At 36.9% G+C, this 18,711-nt stretch overlaps 1 protein-coding gene across 3 annotated transcripts in view; it reads right to left on the bottom strand.

Annotated features, from left to right (window-relative positions):
• DPYD (dihydropyrimidine dehydrogenase) overlaps positions 1-18,711 on the bottom strand; it is a 930,948-nt gene that overhangs the window by 657,655 nt on the left and 254,582 nt on the right. For all 3 annotated transcript variants that reach the window (XM_061411115.1, XM_061411116.1, XM_061411117.1), the window contains exons 6-7: positions 17,355-17,551; positions 6,532-6,613 (exon numbers count right to left, since the gene is read on the bottom strand). In XM_061411115.1, the coding sequence (XP_061267099.1) occupies positions 6,532-6,613; positions 17,355-17,551 (279 nt within the window). The remainder of the gene's footprint in view (positions 1-6,531; positions 6,614-17,354; positions 17,552-18,711) is intronic.

The following is an 18,711-nucleotide window of genomic DNA, read 5'->3' as shown; positions in this document are numbered from 1 at the left end:
ACAAAAGAGTGTAAAATGCAGTATTTGGGTGCAATCTCAAAAATGACAGAATGATCTTCATTTTACAAATGATGATACTAAGGGACAAAAAAGCTTTGACAACCTTTACCAAAGTCAAATATGTACTTTAATGGCAGAAGCAGCACATATAACAGCTACGCACTTACGTCTGTTGAGGTTAAAAGGAGAATGAAGCGCAGAGCAAGAACTATCCTCAGAAACACAGAACAACATATTGCACGTGGAGAACTACTGAAAATGTAGTGTTTCTGGAGTGTAAAGCACAAAGCAAAGAATAGAAAGAGAAAGTAAGGGGACTTGGAATATAACATAGAGGGCACTTTTTTTTTTTTTTTTTACTAAAATACTAGTTCTAATTTTAATTTGAAAGTTTGTAAGCAGGGAACAACCAAGGTGAGATTAGTAACTGATAATTCAGAACTCTGGAATACATCAAATACCATGAAATAAACTGGATAATTAAACACATATATTAAAAGTATTTAATACTAAGTATCTAATAGTGGGTATTACTATTACAGTTAGTGGAATGAGATGCTATTGAAAGTATTGAATAATGAATCTTTAGAATTGCAATTTACTTTGCAAAGAGTAGACTTTGTATTAAACTATTTCTGATAAGAAAGAATGATAAAAGTTCTAGTGCTTATTTTTTTAATGATCTCAATCCCAATATATAATGAAGGTTAGACATAAAAGAAAACTACAGGTCCAAATATTTTAAATAAAATTTTATTCATCTGAGTAAGTATACAGTTTCTAAAGCTGAGCAGTGTATTGCCCTGTCAATGGGCTTATCAACAGAATTGATGCTCATAATACTTGACGTTAGGTTTGGTTTATTAATTGGTCTCAGCAAAAAAAATTCAAGAAAGACCCCCTCTCTGAGGTGGTATTTGTGTGCCTGTGTGTGTGTTTGTGTATATGGGTATGTGTAGTTTCGTAGGGGTGTTATGTGATTTATCAAAGGGGAATGAAAATATCCCAAATTTTCCACCCTGATAGAGTGAACATGCCCCTGAATATGTAACATACAAGAAGGATGCACAAACATTTTGCATTTCTCAGTCTGTTTCCACCCTAGAGGAAGCAAACAAGTTGAACTATACTTTTGTGTATAGAAAACTACAAAGATAAATAGTTTAATTCCCAGTGTTAATTTACTGGGACTAGGACCATCCGAGGTCAGGGGCAGCAGCTGAGAGGAGTTACCCCACATCCAACGTCACGGGCAGCGGCCCAGGGGAGCTACCCCACGTCCAAGGTCAGAGGCGGCAGCCGAGAGGAGCTACCCCACCTTTGAGGTCAGGGGCGGCGGCCAAGAAGAGCTACCCTATGTCCAAGGAGAAGTGGCTATGCAGGCACAGGAGGGCCGAGAGGGAGCAACTCCACGTTCAAGGTCAGGAGGGGCGACCTCCTCCAAGGTAAGGAGCAGCAGCTGCACTTTCCTGAACCAGCCGTGAAGAGATACCCCACGTCCAAGGTAAGAGAAACCCAAGTAAGACGGTAGATGTCGCAAGAGAGCATCAGAGGGCAGACACACGGAAACCATAACCACAGAAAACTAGCCAATCTGATCATACGGACCACAGCCTCATCTAACTCAATGAAATTAAGCCATGCCATGTGGGGCCACCCAAGATGGACAGGTCATGGTGGAGAGGTTGACAGAATGTGGTCCACTGGAGAAGGGAATGGCAAACCACTTCAGTATTCTTGGTTGAGAACCCCATGAACAGTATGAAAAGGCAAAATGATAGGATACTGAAAAAGGAACTCCCCAGGTTGGTAAGGGCCCAATATGCTACTGTAGATTAGTGGAGAAATAACTCCAGAAAGAATGAAGGGATGGAGCCAAAGCAAAAACAACACCAAGTTGTAGATGTGACTGGTGATAGAAGCAAGGTCCAGTGCTGTAAAGAGCACTATTGCATAGAAACCTGAAATGTTAGGTCCATGAATCAAGGCAAATTGGAAGTGGTCAAACAGGAGATGGCAAGAGTAAACATCGACATTGTAGGAATCAGCAAACTAAAATGGACTGGAATGGGTGAATTTAACTCAGATGACCATTATATCTACTACTGTGGGCAGGAATCCATTAGAAGAAATAGAGGACAATCATGGTCAACAAGAGTCTGAAATGCAGTACTTTGATGCAATCTTAAAAACGATAGAATGATGTCTGTTCATTTCCAAGGCAAACCATTCAATATCACGGTAATCCAAGCCTGTGCCCCAATCAGTAATGCTGAAGAAGCTGAAGCTGAATGGTTCTATGAAGACCTACAAGACATTTTAGAACTAACATCCAAAAAAGATGTCCTTTTCACTGTAGAGGACTGGAATGCAAAAGTAGGAAGTCAAGAAATACCTGGAGTAAAAGGCAAATTTGGCCTTGAAGTACAGAATGAAGCAGGGCAAACTATTCATGATTCTTGCATTTAGAAATACAAATTAAAATAACCAATAAAAAGAAAAGCACTCATAACAGAATTTTGTGTTTTTATACTTATAATTAATTTTATTTGGCAGTGGTTAGGTGATGAAATGTGTATACAATCACCAAAGAAAAACTCTTCTAGCAAATATGAAATACAAATGTGCACACCTTTATGAAAACTGTTCAAAATAATGTTTGACTGTGGCTCAGATCATGAACTCCTTATTGCCAAATTCAGACTTAAATTGAAGAAAGTAGGGAAAACCACTAGGCCATTCAGGTATGACCTAAATCAAATCCCTTATGATTATGAAGTGAGAAATAGATTTAAGGGACCAGATCTGATAGACAGAGTGCCTGATGAACTATGGACAGAGTTTCGTGACATTGTACAGGAGACAGGGATCAAGACCATCCCTGCCGGAGTCCAGCTCCAGGAAATCAGCCTGAAGGGGTGAATGGTGTCGGCGGACAATGATGTAGCCTCTGACTCGAGGTTTGGGACTACATGTTTATTTCAAGCTTCAGGTTTTCTTTATATGTTGACAAAAGCATTAGGTCAGAGGTTTGACATTTTTAGTTCCCCCACCCAGATTTATTATCTCCAGAAATCATTGTTGCCCTACAAGCAGAGTTCCTGCTTCAGGGATTCTCTCAGAATTGGCTTGACTATCTATTATCTACTTCCTCTTATGTGTCCTATACTTGTGATTACATTGTAACTCATGCTACATTCCTCAGTTTATTTCTTATCTTTCTGAATCCTGTTTGCCCCTAGCATCTTAAGATCACTATCTCCTAAAAAGGCTTCTAAGCTATTCTTAATTATTCCTAAACCCTAAGTTCAGCAAACTTCTTTTGCCATAAATATTCCCCTCACAAACAGGTCTCAGATAACAATCCTTCCCATGGCCTCAAGCTGCGGCCTACATGCTCATCCTGGAATATTCTTTGTAAAGATCCTTGAACCAATGTCAATGGTCACTTTACAGAATATTTTCTGGGCACAACTGCAGAAGACTTTGTGCTTTCTCATGCTTCTCTTAAGAACAATAAGCACCTTAACATTCTTTCCAGCCAACTCAACTGAAGAAAGGAAAGAACAAGTCAGAATCACAAGACCTAACTCCCTCATCCCAGGACCATGGGGTTACAGAGTTGGACACAACTTTACAACTGAACAACAACTTACACTAAGCTTGATGTGAAGTGAATTTTATCTGAATTTAGCTGGGATGTTTTAGAGTAGTCAGGCATATATTGCTAAAGCCATTAGATGAAGGTATGCTGCTGCTAAGTCACTTCAGTTGTGTCCAACCCTGTGCGACCCCATAAATGGCAGCCCACCAGGCTACCCCATCCCTGGGATTCTCCAGGCAAGAACACTGGAGTGGGTTGCCATTTCCTTCTCCAATGCATGAAAGTGAAAGTGAAAGTGAAGTCGCTCAGTTGTGCCCAACTTTCTTCATTAAAATAAAAAAAAAATAACTACAGAAATGTTACTATTATATTAATAAATCTAGAAAAAGAAAATATTTATTCAGTATGATAAAAATGTTATTTCATAGATCTGAAAAGATGCCATGTATTATCACATTTACAACATACTAGAGATTCCAGACAATGAAACAGTGGAAGAAAAAAGTATATATATATATATGTGTGTGTGTGTGTGTGTGTATAATATACATACATACATACATACAACGTACAAATAGAGTTTTACTGTGACACAATCTTTGATTGGAAAAATTCAGTTTAAAATAAATAAGAACTAATCTATCAGCTATAGATATGAAATAAGTTGAAATTACTCAAGAAATTTAGAAGAACATAGTTGGGAGGGAAGATAATTAATTATGCTAAGCTTAGATATGATGAATGTATGTTATTTGGATGATAAATATGCTCATTAAACTACTAAGAATACAGAACTGGAGCTCAAAAGAAAGATGGTACTAGAAGAATCCTTAGTAATTAACTTGGCCAAAGTAAATTCTTAATAATTTTATCTATTGTCTTGAGAGAGGTAATTCCAAGATAATGCTAGATCATGGGTATACCCTATACATAGATACATGCACACACATGCACAGTTACATACATACATATAAGAATATATCACATGCTGCCCAGAAGCCAAAGAGAATAAATCCAGAGAAAAATCCACTTCATTGCCAGTAAATTATTGTTGACTTTAAAATTACAGTTTCAGAGTAAAAACATGAAGGTTATATTGCTGATGAGGTGGTAACAAAGACCATTTCCTATATCCTTTCATGGGTAAGTTTGATAAGTCATAAAAGATGAAAGTACTTCATCAATGGATGCCAGTCCTCAAAGCTGAAAACAAATTCTGTTACTGTCTCTCTTCAGAATTGTACATAGAATTTTTTGTTTACAAAGCAAGTTTGAATACTTTATTTCCTTCAAATTTTAAAACAACCTGAGTGATGGACAAGATAGCATTAACCTCCTCAATTCAGGTTCTAATAATTTCTCAATAATATAATAAATTCATAGGGTTTAAAATTCAAATGTACAAAATGATGATAAATGACTTCCTGCTGCTGCTGCTGCTGCTGCTAAGTCACTTCAGTCGTGTCTGACTCTGTGCGACCCCAGAGACGGCAGCCCACCAGGCTGTCCCTGGGATTCTCCAGGCAAGAACACTGGAGTTTGCCATTATAATGCATGAAAGTGAAAAGTGAAAGTGGAGTCGCTCAGTCGTGCCGACTCCCAGCGACCCCATGGACTGCAGCCCACCAGGCTCCTCCGTCCATGGGATTTTCCAGGCAAGAGTACTGGAATGGGGTGCCATTGCCTTCTCCAATGACTTCCTACACCTTCCCAAAGGCAATCTACGCTACTGGATTATTACACATGTCCAGAGCACATATATTTTCAGGCATATATAAGCAGATCTGTTTATAAAAGTGGTAATAGCATACTTTTCCCTTTGAACAAATACTGACCAAGGTGAAGGACATTAATTGACTTCATCAAGGTTATCTGACTATAAAATTAGGAAGAGACAAAACTGTAGCTGAAATGTACATTTTCTGGCACTCAGTGCACTGACTACTACTATGTCACTATGTCTTGATGAGTTTCCTAGTAAGAGTAATGGGTATGCCCTACTTTATGCAACATATCCAGTAAGGTAGAAATTGAATGCAATTTTATAATTATTTATAAGATGAATTTAGATGTGTCTTAAATTAATTTTTGATTTATCTTCAATTTCAAGTAACACCTAATATATTACTTTGAGGTCTCAAAATCATTTCCTTACTTAATGAGATTTAGGTAAGAACTTGCATTCAAAATGAAAGACATTTAAAGAACTTTTCAGGATATATTTATTTGAAGCAAGTAATCACCCTTAAATCTATTTTGAACATTATTTTGAACAGTTTTCATAAATGTGTGCACATTTGTATTTCATATTTGCTAGAAGAGTTTTTCTTTGGTGATTGTATACACATTTCATCACCTAACCACTGCCAAATAAAATTAATTATAAGTATAAAAACACAAAATATTGTTATGAGTGTTTTTCTTTTTACTGGTTATTTCATTTTGTATTTCTAAATGCAAGAATCATGAATAGTTTGCTAACCACTTTTCAAAACAGTTTTTATATGTACTTACAACAATGTATTGTGTAATTTATAATATTCCATTAATCTATTATTTTGTATCTGTCATGGAAAGGTAATAAAAGTTTTGAAAAAAAATAGCAATAAATTTAGTGATTAAAGAAACCAAATCCTTCTATTAGCTGCACTGAACCCCTAAAGCAATTTAGGAATTTGTTTCTCACAGACAATTAATCACATGCAGGCGTGCCAGATGAGAACTATTGATTGCCCTTTTCCAGGCTAGTGGCATTCAGACAGTAGACAGACAAATGCCCTAAGCAAGGAGAAGCATCTTTCTGCTTCTGCCTGGTGTAGCTTTTAATTGTTCTTTCCTAAAGTGTGTGACATTTTGCTGTTAATCTTCAATACAGAGCTTACTCCTTTCTTTTAAAGCAATACATAAATGTTATGTTTTTCACTTACCTTTACACCAAGATCCTTCATAAGCTCAATCTCAAAATTTACTACATCATATGGCAGCCGGAACTGAGGGATTTCAGAAGTACTAAAAAAAAGAGAGAGAAACATTTGTGGAAAAGTCAGCAGTTTAAAAAATGCAACACGTGTTTCTGATCAGTATTAAAGGAATAAGTATTTCTTCTATGGGTATTTTCACAATGTATAAGACGCATGTGAGGAAATACACATTTTTATATGCATGACAAAATATGAATGTGTTATTACAGAAACAGTAGAAATTTATGAAAAAATAAAAACAATGAAAAACAAATACTAGAGAATTCATCAAAAGCAATTCCTATACATTTAAGTATATCACAATATTTAGTTGATCTATTTACTAGCAATTCCATAAATGTCTTAAGAGAAGAATATCTTAAAAAATAAAAAATTATTTGAAAGACAGTTTTTGATACGTACATCATACATACATATGTATTCAATAACTATATAGAAAAGTATATATATTTTCTATATAATTACAGAACATGTATGTATGAGTGTGTGATATGTTCACTAAAAACTGTACTTTTATATAGGAAAAAATATATTGCAAAGCAAAAGAGTTGCAGAAAAACATATACTTTTGCTTTACCGATTAAGCTAAAGTCTTTGACTGTGTTGGTCTCATAACAAACTGTGGAAAATTCTTAAAGAGATGGAAATACCAGACCACCTGACGTGCCTCCTGAGAAACCTGCATGCAGGTCAAGAAGTAACAGTTAGAAACAGATATGGAACAATGAACTGGTTCAAAATTGAGAAAGGGGTATGTCAAGGCTATATATTGCCACCCTGCTTATTTAACATATATACAGAGTACATCATGTGAAATGCTGGGCTGGATGAAGCTCAAGCTGGGATCAAGATTGCCAGGAGAAATATCAATAACCTCAGATATGCAGATGACACCACCCTTATGGCAGAAAGCAAAAAAGAACCTGACAAAGAGTTCTTTTCATCAAAGAGCCTCTTGATGAAGATGAACGAAGAGAGTGAAAAAGCTGGCTTAAAAACAACTTTCAAAAAACTAAGATCATAGCATCTGGTCCTATCATTCATGGCAAATACATGGGAAACAATGGAAACAGTGACAGACTTTATTTTCTTGGGCTCCAAAATCATTGCAGACAGTGACTACATCCATGAAATTAAAAGACACTTGCTCCTTGGAAGATAAGCTATGACAAACCTAATTCAGTTCAGTTCAGTCGCTCAGTCGTGTCTGACTCTTTGCGACCCCATGAATCGCAGCACACCAGGCCTCCCTGTCCATTACCAACTCTCAGAGCTCACTCAAACTCATGTCCATTGAGTTGGTGATGCCATCCAGCCATCTCATCCTCTGTCATCTCCTTCTCCTCCTGTCCCCAATCCCTTGTAGCATCAGGATATTTTACAATGAGTCAACTCTTCGCATCAGGTGGCCAAAGTATTGGAGTTTCAGCTTCAGCATCAGTCCTTCCAATGAACACCTAGGACTGATCTCCTTTAGGATGGACTGGTTGGATCTCCTTGCAGTCCAAGGGACTCTCAAGAGTCTTCTCCAACACCACAGTTCAAAAGCATCAATTCTTCGGCACTCAGCTTTCTTCACAGTCCAACTCTCACATCCATACATGACCACTGGAAAAACCATAGCCTTGACTAGATGGATCTTTGTTGCAGAGTAATATCTCTGCTTTTTAATATGCTATCTAGGTTGGTCATAACTTTCCTTCGAAGGAGTAAGCGTCTTTTAATTTCATGGCTGCAGTCACCATCTGCAGCGACTTTGGAGCCCAGAAAAATAAAGTCAGTTTCCACTGTTTCCCCATCTATTTGCCATGAAGTGATGGGACCAGATGCCATGATCTTCGTTTTCTGAACGTTGAGCTTTAAGCCAACTTTTTCACTCTCCTCTTTCACCTTCGTCAAGAGGCTTTTTAGTTCCTCTTCACTTTCTGCCATAAGGGTGGTATCATCTGCATATCTGAAGTTATTGATATTTCTCCTGGCAATCTTGATTCCAGCTTGTTCTTTTCCAGCCCAATGTTTCTCATGATGTACTCTGTGTATAAGTTAAATAAGCAGGGTGATAATATACAGCCTTGACATACTCCTTTTCCTATTTGGAACCAGTCTGTTGTTCCATGTCCAGTTCTAACTGTTGCTTCCTGACCTGAATACAGGTTTCTCAAGAGGCAGGTCAGGTGGTCTGATATTCCCATCTCTTTCAGACTTCTCCACAGTTTATTGTGATCCACACAGTCAAAGGCTTTGGCATAGTCAATACAGCAGAAATAGATGCTTTTCTGGAACTCTCTTGCTTTTTCCATGATCCAGCGGATGTTGGCAATTTGATCTCTGGTTCCTCTGCCTTTTCTAAAACAGCTTGAACATCTGGAAGTTCACAGTTCACATATTGCTGAAGCCTGGCTTGGAGAATTTTGAGCATTACTTTACTAGCATGTGAGATGAGTACAACTGTGTGGTAGTTTGAGCATTCTTTGGCATTGCCTTTCTTTGGGATTGAAATGAAAACTGGCCTTTTCCAGTCCTGTGGCCACTGCTGAGTTTTCCAAATTTGCTGGCATATTGAGTGTAGCACTTTCACGGCATTATCTTTCAGCATTTGAAATAGCTCAACTGGAATTCCATCACCTCCACTAGCTTTGTTCATAGTGATGCTTTCTAAGGCCCACTTGACTTCACATTCCAGGATGTCTGGCTCTAGGTGAGTGATCACACCATCATGATTATCTGGGTTGTGAAATTGTTTTTTGTATGGTTCTCCTGTGTATTCTTGCCACGTCTTCTTAATATCTTCTGCTTCTTTTAGGTCCATATCATTTCTGTCCTTTATCGAGCCCAGCTTTGCATGAAATGTTCCCTTGGTATCTCTAATTTTCTTGAAGAGATCTCTAGTCTTTCCCATTCTATTGTTTTCCTCTATTTCTTTGCATTGATTGCTGAGGAAAGCTTTCTTATCTGCATTCAGATACTTATATCTTTCCTTTTCTCCTTTGCTTTTCGCTTCTCTTTGTTTCACAGCTATTTTTAAGGCCTCCTTAGACAGCCATTTTCCTTTTTTGAATTTCTTTTCCATGGGGATGATCTTGATCCATGTCTCCTGTACAATGTCACGAACCTCCATCCATAGTTCATCAGACACTCTGTCTATCAGATCTTGTCCCTTAAATCTATTTCTCACTCCCACACTATAATCATAAGGGATTTGATTTAGGTCATACCTGAATGGTCTAGTGGTTTTACCTACTTTCTTCAATTTAAGTCTGAATTGGCAATAAGGAGTTCATGATCTGAGCCACAGTCATCTCCTGGTCTCCTTTTTGCTGACTGTATAGAGCTTCTCCATTTTGGCTGCAAAAAATATAATCAATCTGATTTTGGTGTTGACCATCTGGTGATGTCCATGTGTAGAATCTTCTCTTGTGTTGTTGGAAGAGACAGCATATTAAAAAGCAGAGCCATCACTTTAATGGCAAAGGTCTGTATAGTCAATGCTGGCTTTTCCAGTAATCATGTACGGATCTGAGAATTGGACTGTAAAGAAGGCTGAGCACCAAAGAGTTGATGCTTTTGAACTGTGGTGTTAGAGAAGACTCTTAAGAGTCCCTTGGACAGTAAGGAGATCCAGCCAGTCGATCCTAAAGGAAATCAACCCTAAATATTCATTGAAAGGACTGATGCTGAAGCTGAAGCACCACTTTAGCTGCCTGATAAGAAGATTATACTCACTGGAAAAGACCTTGATTCTGGGAAAGACAGAGAACAGGAGGAGAAGGAGTGACAGAGGATGAGATGGTTGGATGGAATTATTGACTCAATAGACATGAGTTTGAGCAATCTCCAGGAGATAGTGAAGGACAAGGAAGCCTAGCATGCTGAAGTCCATGGGGTTGCAAAGAGCCGGACATGGCTGAGTGACTTAAACAACTCACTACCAGAACATATGCTCCCATGAGAACAGGCACTTTGCTTTATTTACCGTTGTAACTCGATGGGCTAAGGTAATGACCAGCACATAGTAGGAGATAAATAAATAAAAAATGAAGGAAGGAATGAAAGAAAGAAGGAAGGAAAATCGGGAGAGAGGGAGCTTACCCTCAAGACTGCACACTGAGAAAGGTGATATGAGGACAGAAGATGGAATTTAATTAGAATAGTTACATCTCAAGTTTGTTGTATTTATAAAGACAACCTTTTATTCTATATGTTCTCTTTTAACAAGAAAGTTTCAAAAGAAACTTTCCTTGTGGCCACAAATCTTTTAGTACAGTCAGTCAGTGGAGTGCTCAGATATCCTGAAAAAAAAAATTATTCTTGTATGTTCATGTTTCTTTCATCTAAATGGAATTAATTAAAAACAACCTCCTTCCCTTCTTTTTAAAGCACAATTCTCATACTTTGAAAAAACTTTGCTTTAGTTTATTATGATACAGGTACCACATTTTAAATTTGTGTTACATCACACATGTTCTCAAAATACTTTCTGCGAATAAAACTATTTCACCTAAACCCTATTTCTTTATTGTTAGTCAACATGAAATGCAATAGACATAGTGAAAACATAACATCTAAATTAGCTAAGGCAAAGGACGTTATTATTCTAATTACACTATTTAACAAAAAGTCATAATTCATATATATTAATTTTATAATAGAAAACAATCAGAAAGTATACATATATATATACATATACATGTATACATTTGTATGTAATACCACATTCATATAACTTTGTTATCATAATATCAAGTCCTTTAAACTTTTAAAACTCACATACTGGTGGGGGAGAAGCCACAATTCAAGGAAAGCAAAACTGATTATTTTACAAATTTGTTGACACTATCGTGACACCATACAATAGGGATTAAGTCCTGGATAATTTTTACCCAACTTAGTGATGTTTTACAAACTGGTTGTGATACTTGTGTACCAGGTTTAGAAGATTCTGTTTGCGTGCAAAGGAAAAGGAAAGATAAAACTTGACATCACCTCTTTAAGCAATTGATTTCAAATACAAAGCTAATTTAATCTTTTTTAGCCACTTTGAAGATACAAGAGAATGAGAGGTATCTTTAAGTGAGAAAATAAATTAATAGAAAAGTATTGCAGTGTGATTCTGGCTAAATTCCAGTGTCAGTTTTTATAATCTTGCAGCAGTGACACATGCTGCTACCATGGCACGATCCAAAGGAGACTGATTAAACACTTCATATTGTCCCTGGACTGCAAGGAGATCAAACCCATCAACCCTAAAGAAAATCAGTTCTGAATATTCATTGGAAGGACTGATGCTGAAGCTGAAGCTCCAATATTTTGGCCACCTGATATGCAGAACTGATTACTGGAAAAGACCTTAACACTCAGAAAGATGGAAGAAAGGAGGAGAAGGGGACAGTAGAGGATGAGATGGTTGGATGGCATCCCTGACTTGATGGACATGAGTTTGAGCAAGCTCCAGGAGATGGTGATGGACAGGGAAGACTGGTGTGATGCAGTCCATGGGGTTGCAAAGAGTCGGATACAGTCCATACAACAGTCCAGTTGCAAACAGTGGGACATGACTGAACTGAACTGACCTGATTGTCCCTGGAGACTGGGAAGATTCAAAGGCAAAGGAAACAAAGTAAATCATAAAAGATTTTTCTTTTTAAACATGCTTGGTCATTACCCAGGGGAATCTGTCCCACTGAATATGTTTAGGAAATACATAGAAACACAAGTTTCATGTCAATTTATATGATTTAGAAGTGCATATCCTGCATAAAAAATAGAGATGCTTACTTCACTCTGTATAATAGGCTCCAGTTTCATCCATCTCATTAGAACTGATTCCAATGAATTCTTTTTAATGGCTGAATAATACTCCATTGTGTATATGTACCACAGCTTTCTTGTCCATTCATCTGCTGATGGACATCTAGGTTGCTTCCATGTCCTGGCTATTATAAACAGTGCTGCGATGAACACTGGGGTACACGTGTCTCTTTCCCTTCTGGTTTCGTCAGTGTGTATGCCCAGCAGTGGGATTTCTGGATCATAAGGCAGTTCTACTTCCAGTTTTTTAAGGAATCTCCACACTGTTCTCCATAGTGGCTGTACTAGTTTGCATTCCCACCAACAGTGTAAGAGGGTTCCCTTTTCTCCATACCCTCTCCAGCATTAATTGCTTGTGGACTTTTGGATCGCAGAGTGAAGTAAGCCAGAAAGAAAAACACCAATACAGTATACTAACACATATATATGGAATTTAGAAAGGTGGTAACAATAACCCTGTATACGAGACAGCAAAAGAGACACTGATGTATAGAACAGTCTTATGGACTCTGTGGGAGAAGGAGAGGGTGGGAAGATTTGGGAGAATGGCATTGAAACATGTATACTATCATGTATGAAACGAGTTGCCAGTCCAGGTTCGATGCACTATACTGGATGCTTGGAGCTGGTGCACTGGGACGACCCAGAGGGATGGTATGGGGAGGGAGAAGGGAGGAGGGTTCAGGATGGGGAACACATGTATACCTGTGGCGGATTCATTTCGATATTTGGTAAAACCAATACAATACTGTAAAGTTTAAAAATAAATTAAAATTTAAAAAAAATAGAGATGCTAACTACCACAAAAACCTTCTACCAAAATTGTCAACACAATAATTCACAAACAGGGATTGTTCCTTTTAAAGCTTCTCGTGCAAATGCAATTAAAGTGTAGAAAGATTATTTCTAGTCTATACAGCTACCCAATAATTAAGTCCATATTTTTTAAACTAGCTCACATATTCATTGACGTGTATATTTGAAAAAAAAGTACAGTGTGTATATATGTATATATATATATATGTTGCTAATAGATTATGTTTTTCCTAATTAATGAAGCTGTGGTAAAATGCCATTGAAAATAAAAGCCTAAATAATTCCAGCAAAAAAATATGTTAGGTATTTTACTCTCCAGGAGAAAAATTTACAAAGTATGTGTGATACCTTAAAACTCAACGTAGTGAAACATCAATACAGAAAAATAATTGCTTCTGGGCTATCAGGATATTTATTCTTCAGTTTAAGCTTCATATCCTCTCTAAAGCATCTTCATACTATGTGATATTTTTGCTTGATGATTTAGTCTAATAGTTTTATATTAATAATAGCTTACTTGTAGTTTAGCATATTGTCATTATACCAATGTTGATATTTATATATCTATTAATACATATTTAAAGGTGCCATAAAATGTAAAAACAACATAAATTTTAGTCACAACTTGATTTAATTTTTTCTCTGATTATTAAATATGACAAATCTGTTGCTTAAAAAATAGTTCAGTAGCCATCAAAATTTAAATGCTAAGTAAAGCAACAGATATGCCAACTGGATATATTTTTATAATCAATGAGTTTCTTTTGCAAAAACACACTTAGGGAAAAAGAAAAATAAACAATAATACTATCAAATTATCATGCAAATTCTTGCTCATTTTTACATCAAATGTTTTAAAGAATATCCAGTCCCTGCTTAAAATAAATTTAATTTTTTATGATCCTAAATAAAATACATGTTACTATAAAGTTCTATTTATTTTATAATGTTTAGGATTATTTTCCATTATAGGACATTACACAATATTGAAATAAGTTCCCCACGGTACACAGTAAATCATTGTTGCTTATCTATTTTAGGTAGAGTAGTTTGTATCTACTAACCCCAAGCTCCTAATTCATTTCTCTCACCCTCCTTTTCCCCTCTGGTAATCATAAGTTTGTTTTCTATGTGAGTCTTGGTTTGTAAATAAGTTTATTTGAATTATTTTTAGGTTTCCATATAAGTGATATCATGTAATATTTGTCTCTTTCCGTCTGACTTACTTCACTTAGTGCGATAACCTTGAGGTCCAACCAAGTTACTGTGAATGCCAATATTTCATTCTTTTTATGGCTGAGTAATATTACATTATATGTATATTTACTGCACCTCCTTTATCCATTCATCTGTCAATGAACACTTAGGTTGCTTCCATATCTTGGCTACTGTAAAGAGTGCTGCTAGGAACACTAAGATGCATACATTTTTGTCCTATTAGAGTTTTCATATTTTGTGGATATCTGTCCAGGGATGGAACTGAAGGATCATATGGTAGCTCTATTTTTAGTTTTCTAAGAAACCTCTATACTATTTTCCATAGTGGCGCCACCAAATTACATTCCAAACAAGAGTGCAGACCAGTTCTCTTTTCTTTACTACTTCTCCAGCATTTGTTATTTGTAAACTTTTGAAGGATGACCATTCTGACCAGAGTGAGGTTTGTCATTGTCGTTGTCATTGTCGTTTTGATTTGCATTTCTCTAGTGATTACGTGAGGAACCAGAGATCAAATTGCCAACATCTCCTGGATCATCAAAAAAGCAAGAGATTTCCAGAAAAACATCTATTTCTGCTTTATTGACTATGCCGAAGCCTTTGACTGTGTGGATCACAATAAATTATGGAAACGTCTGAAAGAGATGGGAGAACCAGACCACCTGATCTGCCTCTTGAGAAACCTATACGCAGGTCAGGAAGCAACAGTTAGAACTGGACATGGAACAATAGACTGGTTCCAAATAGGAAAAGGAGTACATCAAGGCTGTATATTGTCACCCTGGTTATTTAATTTATATGCAGAGTACATCATGAGAAAGGATGGGCTGGAAGAAGCACAAGCTGGAATCAAGATTGCCGGGAGAAATATCAATAACCTCAGATATGCAGATGATACCACCCTTATGGCAGAAAGTGAAGAGGAACTAAAAAGCCTCTTGATGAAGGCAAAAGAGGAGAGTGAAAAAGTTGCCTTAAAGCTCAACATTCAAAACGAAGATCATGGCATCCAGTCCCATCACTTCATGGCAAATAGATGGGGAAACAGTGGAAACAGTGTCAGACTTCATTTTTTTGGGCTCCAAAATCACTGCAGATGGTGACTGCAGCCATGAAATTAAAAGAGGCTTACTCCTTGGAAGAAAAGTTGTGACCAATCTATATAGCATATTGAAAAGTAGAGACATTACTTTGCCAACAAAGGTCCATCTAGTCAAGGCTATGGTTTTCCAGTGGTCATGTATGGATGTGAGAGTTGGACTGTGAAGAAAGCTGAGCGCCAAAAAATTGATGCTTTTGAACTGTGGTGTTGGAGAAGACTCCTGAGAGTCCTTTGGAATGCAAGGAGATCCAACCAGTCCATTCTAAAGGAGGTCAGTCCTGGGTGTTCTTTGGAAGGAATGATGCTGAAGCTCAAACTCCAATACTTTGGCCACCTCATGAGAAGAGATGACTCACTGGAAAAGATTCTGATGCTGGGAGGGATTAGGGGCAGGAGGAGAAGGGGACGACAGAGGATGAGATGGCTGGATGGCATCACCGACTCAATGGACATGAGTTTGAGTGAACTCCGGGAGTTGGTGATGGACAGGGAGGCCTGGTGTGCTGCCATTCATGGGGTCGCAAAGAGTGGGACATGACTGAGCAACTGAACTGAACTGAACTGAATGATTATTAATGTTGATCATCTTTACATGTGCCTGTTGGCTTTCTGTATGTCTTTCTTAGAGGAATGTTTACTTAGTTCTTCTGCCCATTTTTTGATTGGGTTTATTTTATTTTAATTTGACACTGAGTTGTACGAGCTGTTTTGGAAATTAAATTTTGTTGGTCATATTGTTTGCAAATAGTTTCTCCCATTCCACAGATTGTATTTTTGTTTTGTGGAATATTTCCTTTGCTATGCAAATGCTTTCAAGCTTGATTAGGTTATATTTACTGATTTTTGTTGTTATTGTTGTTATTTATTTTACCTTGGGAGATTGATCTAAGAAAATATTTGTAAGATTTATACCAGATAGAGAATGCTTTGCTTATGTTTTCTTGTAGGAGTTTCATGGTGTCATATCTTTTATTTATGTCTTTAAGCACTTTTGAGTTTACTTTTATATATATGGCTTGAGGAAGTGTTCTAAGTTTAATGACTTACATAGAGTTGTCCAACTTGCCCAACATCACTCATTGAAAAGACTGCCTTTTTTCCACTATTTATTCTACAGAATCCATTTATCTTAAATAAAGTAAACTCCATCCATTGTCCAAGCCTGATATGAATATCTGAAAATCACTTATACACAGTGAATATTTTCCATACTTGTGTGTGGAACTTCAAGGGAATAAATGTTTATGTGATGAATCCTGGTTTACAACAATGATGTTGTTTAATAGCAAATCATAATATGGTACTTATGAGATAAAACACTGCATAAATGTACATTAAAATGGAACATTCTTAGTAGTCTCTAACTTAATTGTAATCAAATGCAAGACTTAAGAGATTGGAGAATGAAAATACATGACCAAGACAACACATCTACATACACACTGAAATGAATCATCCAATATTCTGTGGAGGTAGGTTTCCCCATCTCTAATTTGCAAAACTCACATACATCTCCATTAAAGGAAAGATTGACAGGGATGAAATAAGCTTTCATATGATTGTTTCCTCTATTCATAAAATATTTTGCTGTGATTTTTCTTAAATTCACAGAACTAGACAGAGAAATTTTAAAATAAATATTACTTAAAGCCAACTGCAAATTTAAAGTGAATAATGAAATCAAAATTTGAGCATTTGGAAAAAGAACAGTTAAAATACCATCTGTGAACCTGAAGTTCCTATTTGATTACAAACCAACAATATTCATAATTGTTTTACCCCATTATTTTTAACACTATGAACATGAAATAAATGTAGGAATTACCTTAAACCACCAACGTATTCTTGTTTTTCAAATATAGTGATGTCATTGTAGCCTAATCGAGCCAAGAACGAAGCACAACTTATACTTGCAGGCCCAGCACCCAAAAGAGCAATCTTTGCAGAATAGGCTTCAGGCATTTTTTCTGGGGGAGGCAGAGAAGGATTCCTGATTTGTGGGATATTCATTGCTTTGAATACCTATGGAGAAATCAATTGGCGTGGTTAAAATTTTTAAGATAGCTTTTACATCCTCAAATGTATTTTTAATTTTTAAAATTCACTTATGCTTTTAATAGAAATAAACATATTTTAAGTACTAACATAGGATATTTAGAAGTCATATTGGGTCCAGTCGATGACAATTTATGCTTGACTAACTCTTTCTAAATCTTTGAAATTTCTGCCTAAGGTCACACTTCTTCTAGGAAGCATTCCTGACTCACTTTTCCTACTCCACTCTCTGGGCCAACTTAAGCATTCCTCCTCTGAGCTCCTGAATCACATTTTGCTTGCTACTAAGAAAATCATTTACCATGTGTGTCATGTTTCCATATTAGTCAGCAGAACATTAGTTCTTGAGTCAGAGAATAGGTCAGATATAAAAATATATAACTTAATATATATATATATATTATATATAATATATATATATAAAAATATATAACTTAACTGTTTTAAATATTTTAGACACATGTTACCATGTATAACCAGCAGTGAGCACTATCCTGGCACGTAGACATTCAGTAAATAATTTATGGCATCTGTTTCTGATTGTGACAGACTAGTTTTTGAAGGATAACTTTTCAAAAATATGTTGGAAGCACTGGATAGCCTCTGAAGTAACTCTGACTACAGGAGCCATGATCGCAAGTAAAAAGAGAACATCAGAGAAGTGAGATGATAGAATAGGAGTTACTTTTATCCTGAGGGAATCGGTGACTTCTTAGCAAAATGAGGAATCTTGTAGATAGAAGACCAAGGCTCAGAAGAAAGAGCAAGAGAGATCTTAGGTAATCTTCTAGGACTAGAGCAACACAGGGTTTGGGGAATGTAAGAGGCTAGAAACCTGAAGCAGAAGAAAGTATGCTGCTGCTACTGCTGCTAAGTCGCTTCAGTCATGTCTGACTCTGTGCGACCCCATAGACGGCAGCCCACAGGCTCCGCCGTCCTTGAGATTCTCCAGGCAAGAACACTGGAGTGGGTTGCCATTTCCTTCTCCAATGCATGAAAGTGAAAAGTGAAAGTGAAGTCGCTTAGTCGTGTCCGACCCTCAGCAACCCCATGGACTGCAGCGTACCAGGCTCCTCTGTCCATGAGATTCTCCAGGCAAGAGTACTGGAGTGGGGTGCCATTGCCTT

Source organism: Bos javanicus, chromosome 3 (genome assembly GCF_032452875.1).
Source record: "Bos javanicus breed banteng chromosome 3, ARS-OSU_banteng_1.0, whole genome shotgun sequence".
Lineage (NCBI taxonomy): Eukaryota > Metazoa > Chordata > Mammalia > Artiodactyla > Bovidae > Bos > Bos javanicus.
Note: the sequence above shows the minus strand (reverse complement) of the source record. Positions and strands in the feature narration are given on the sequence as shown.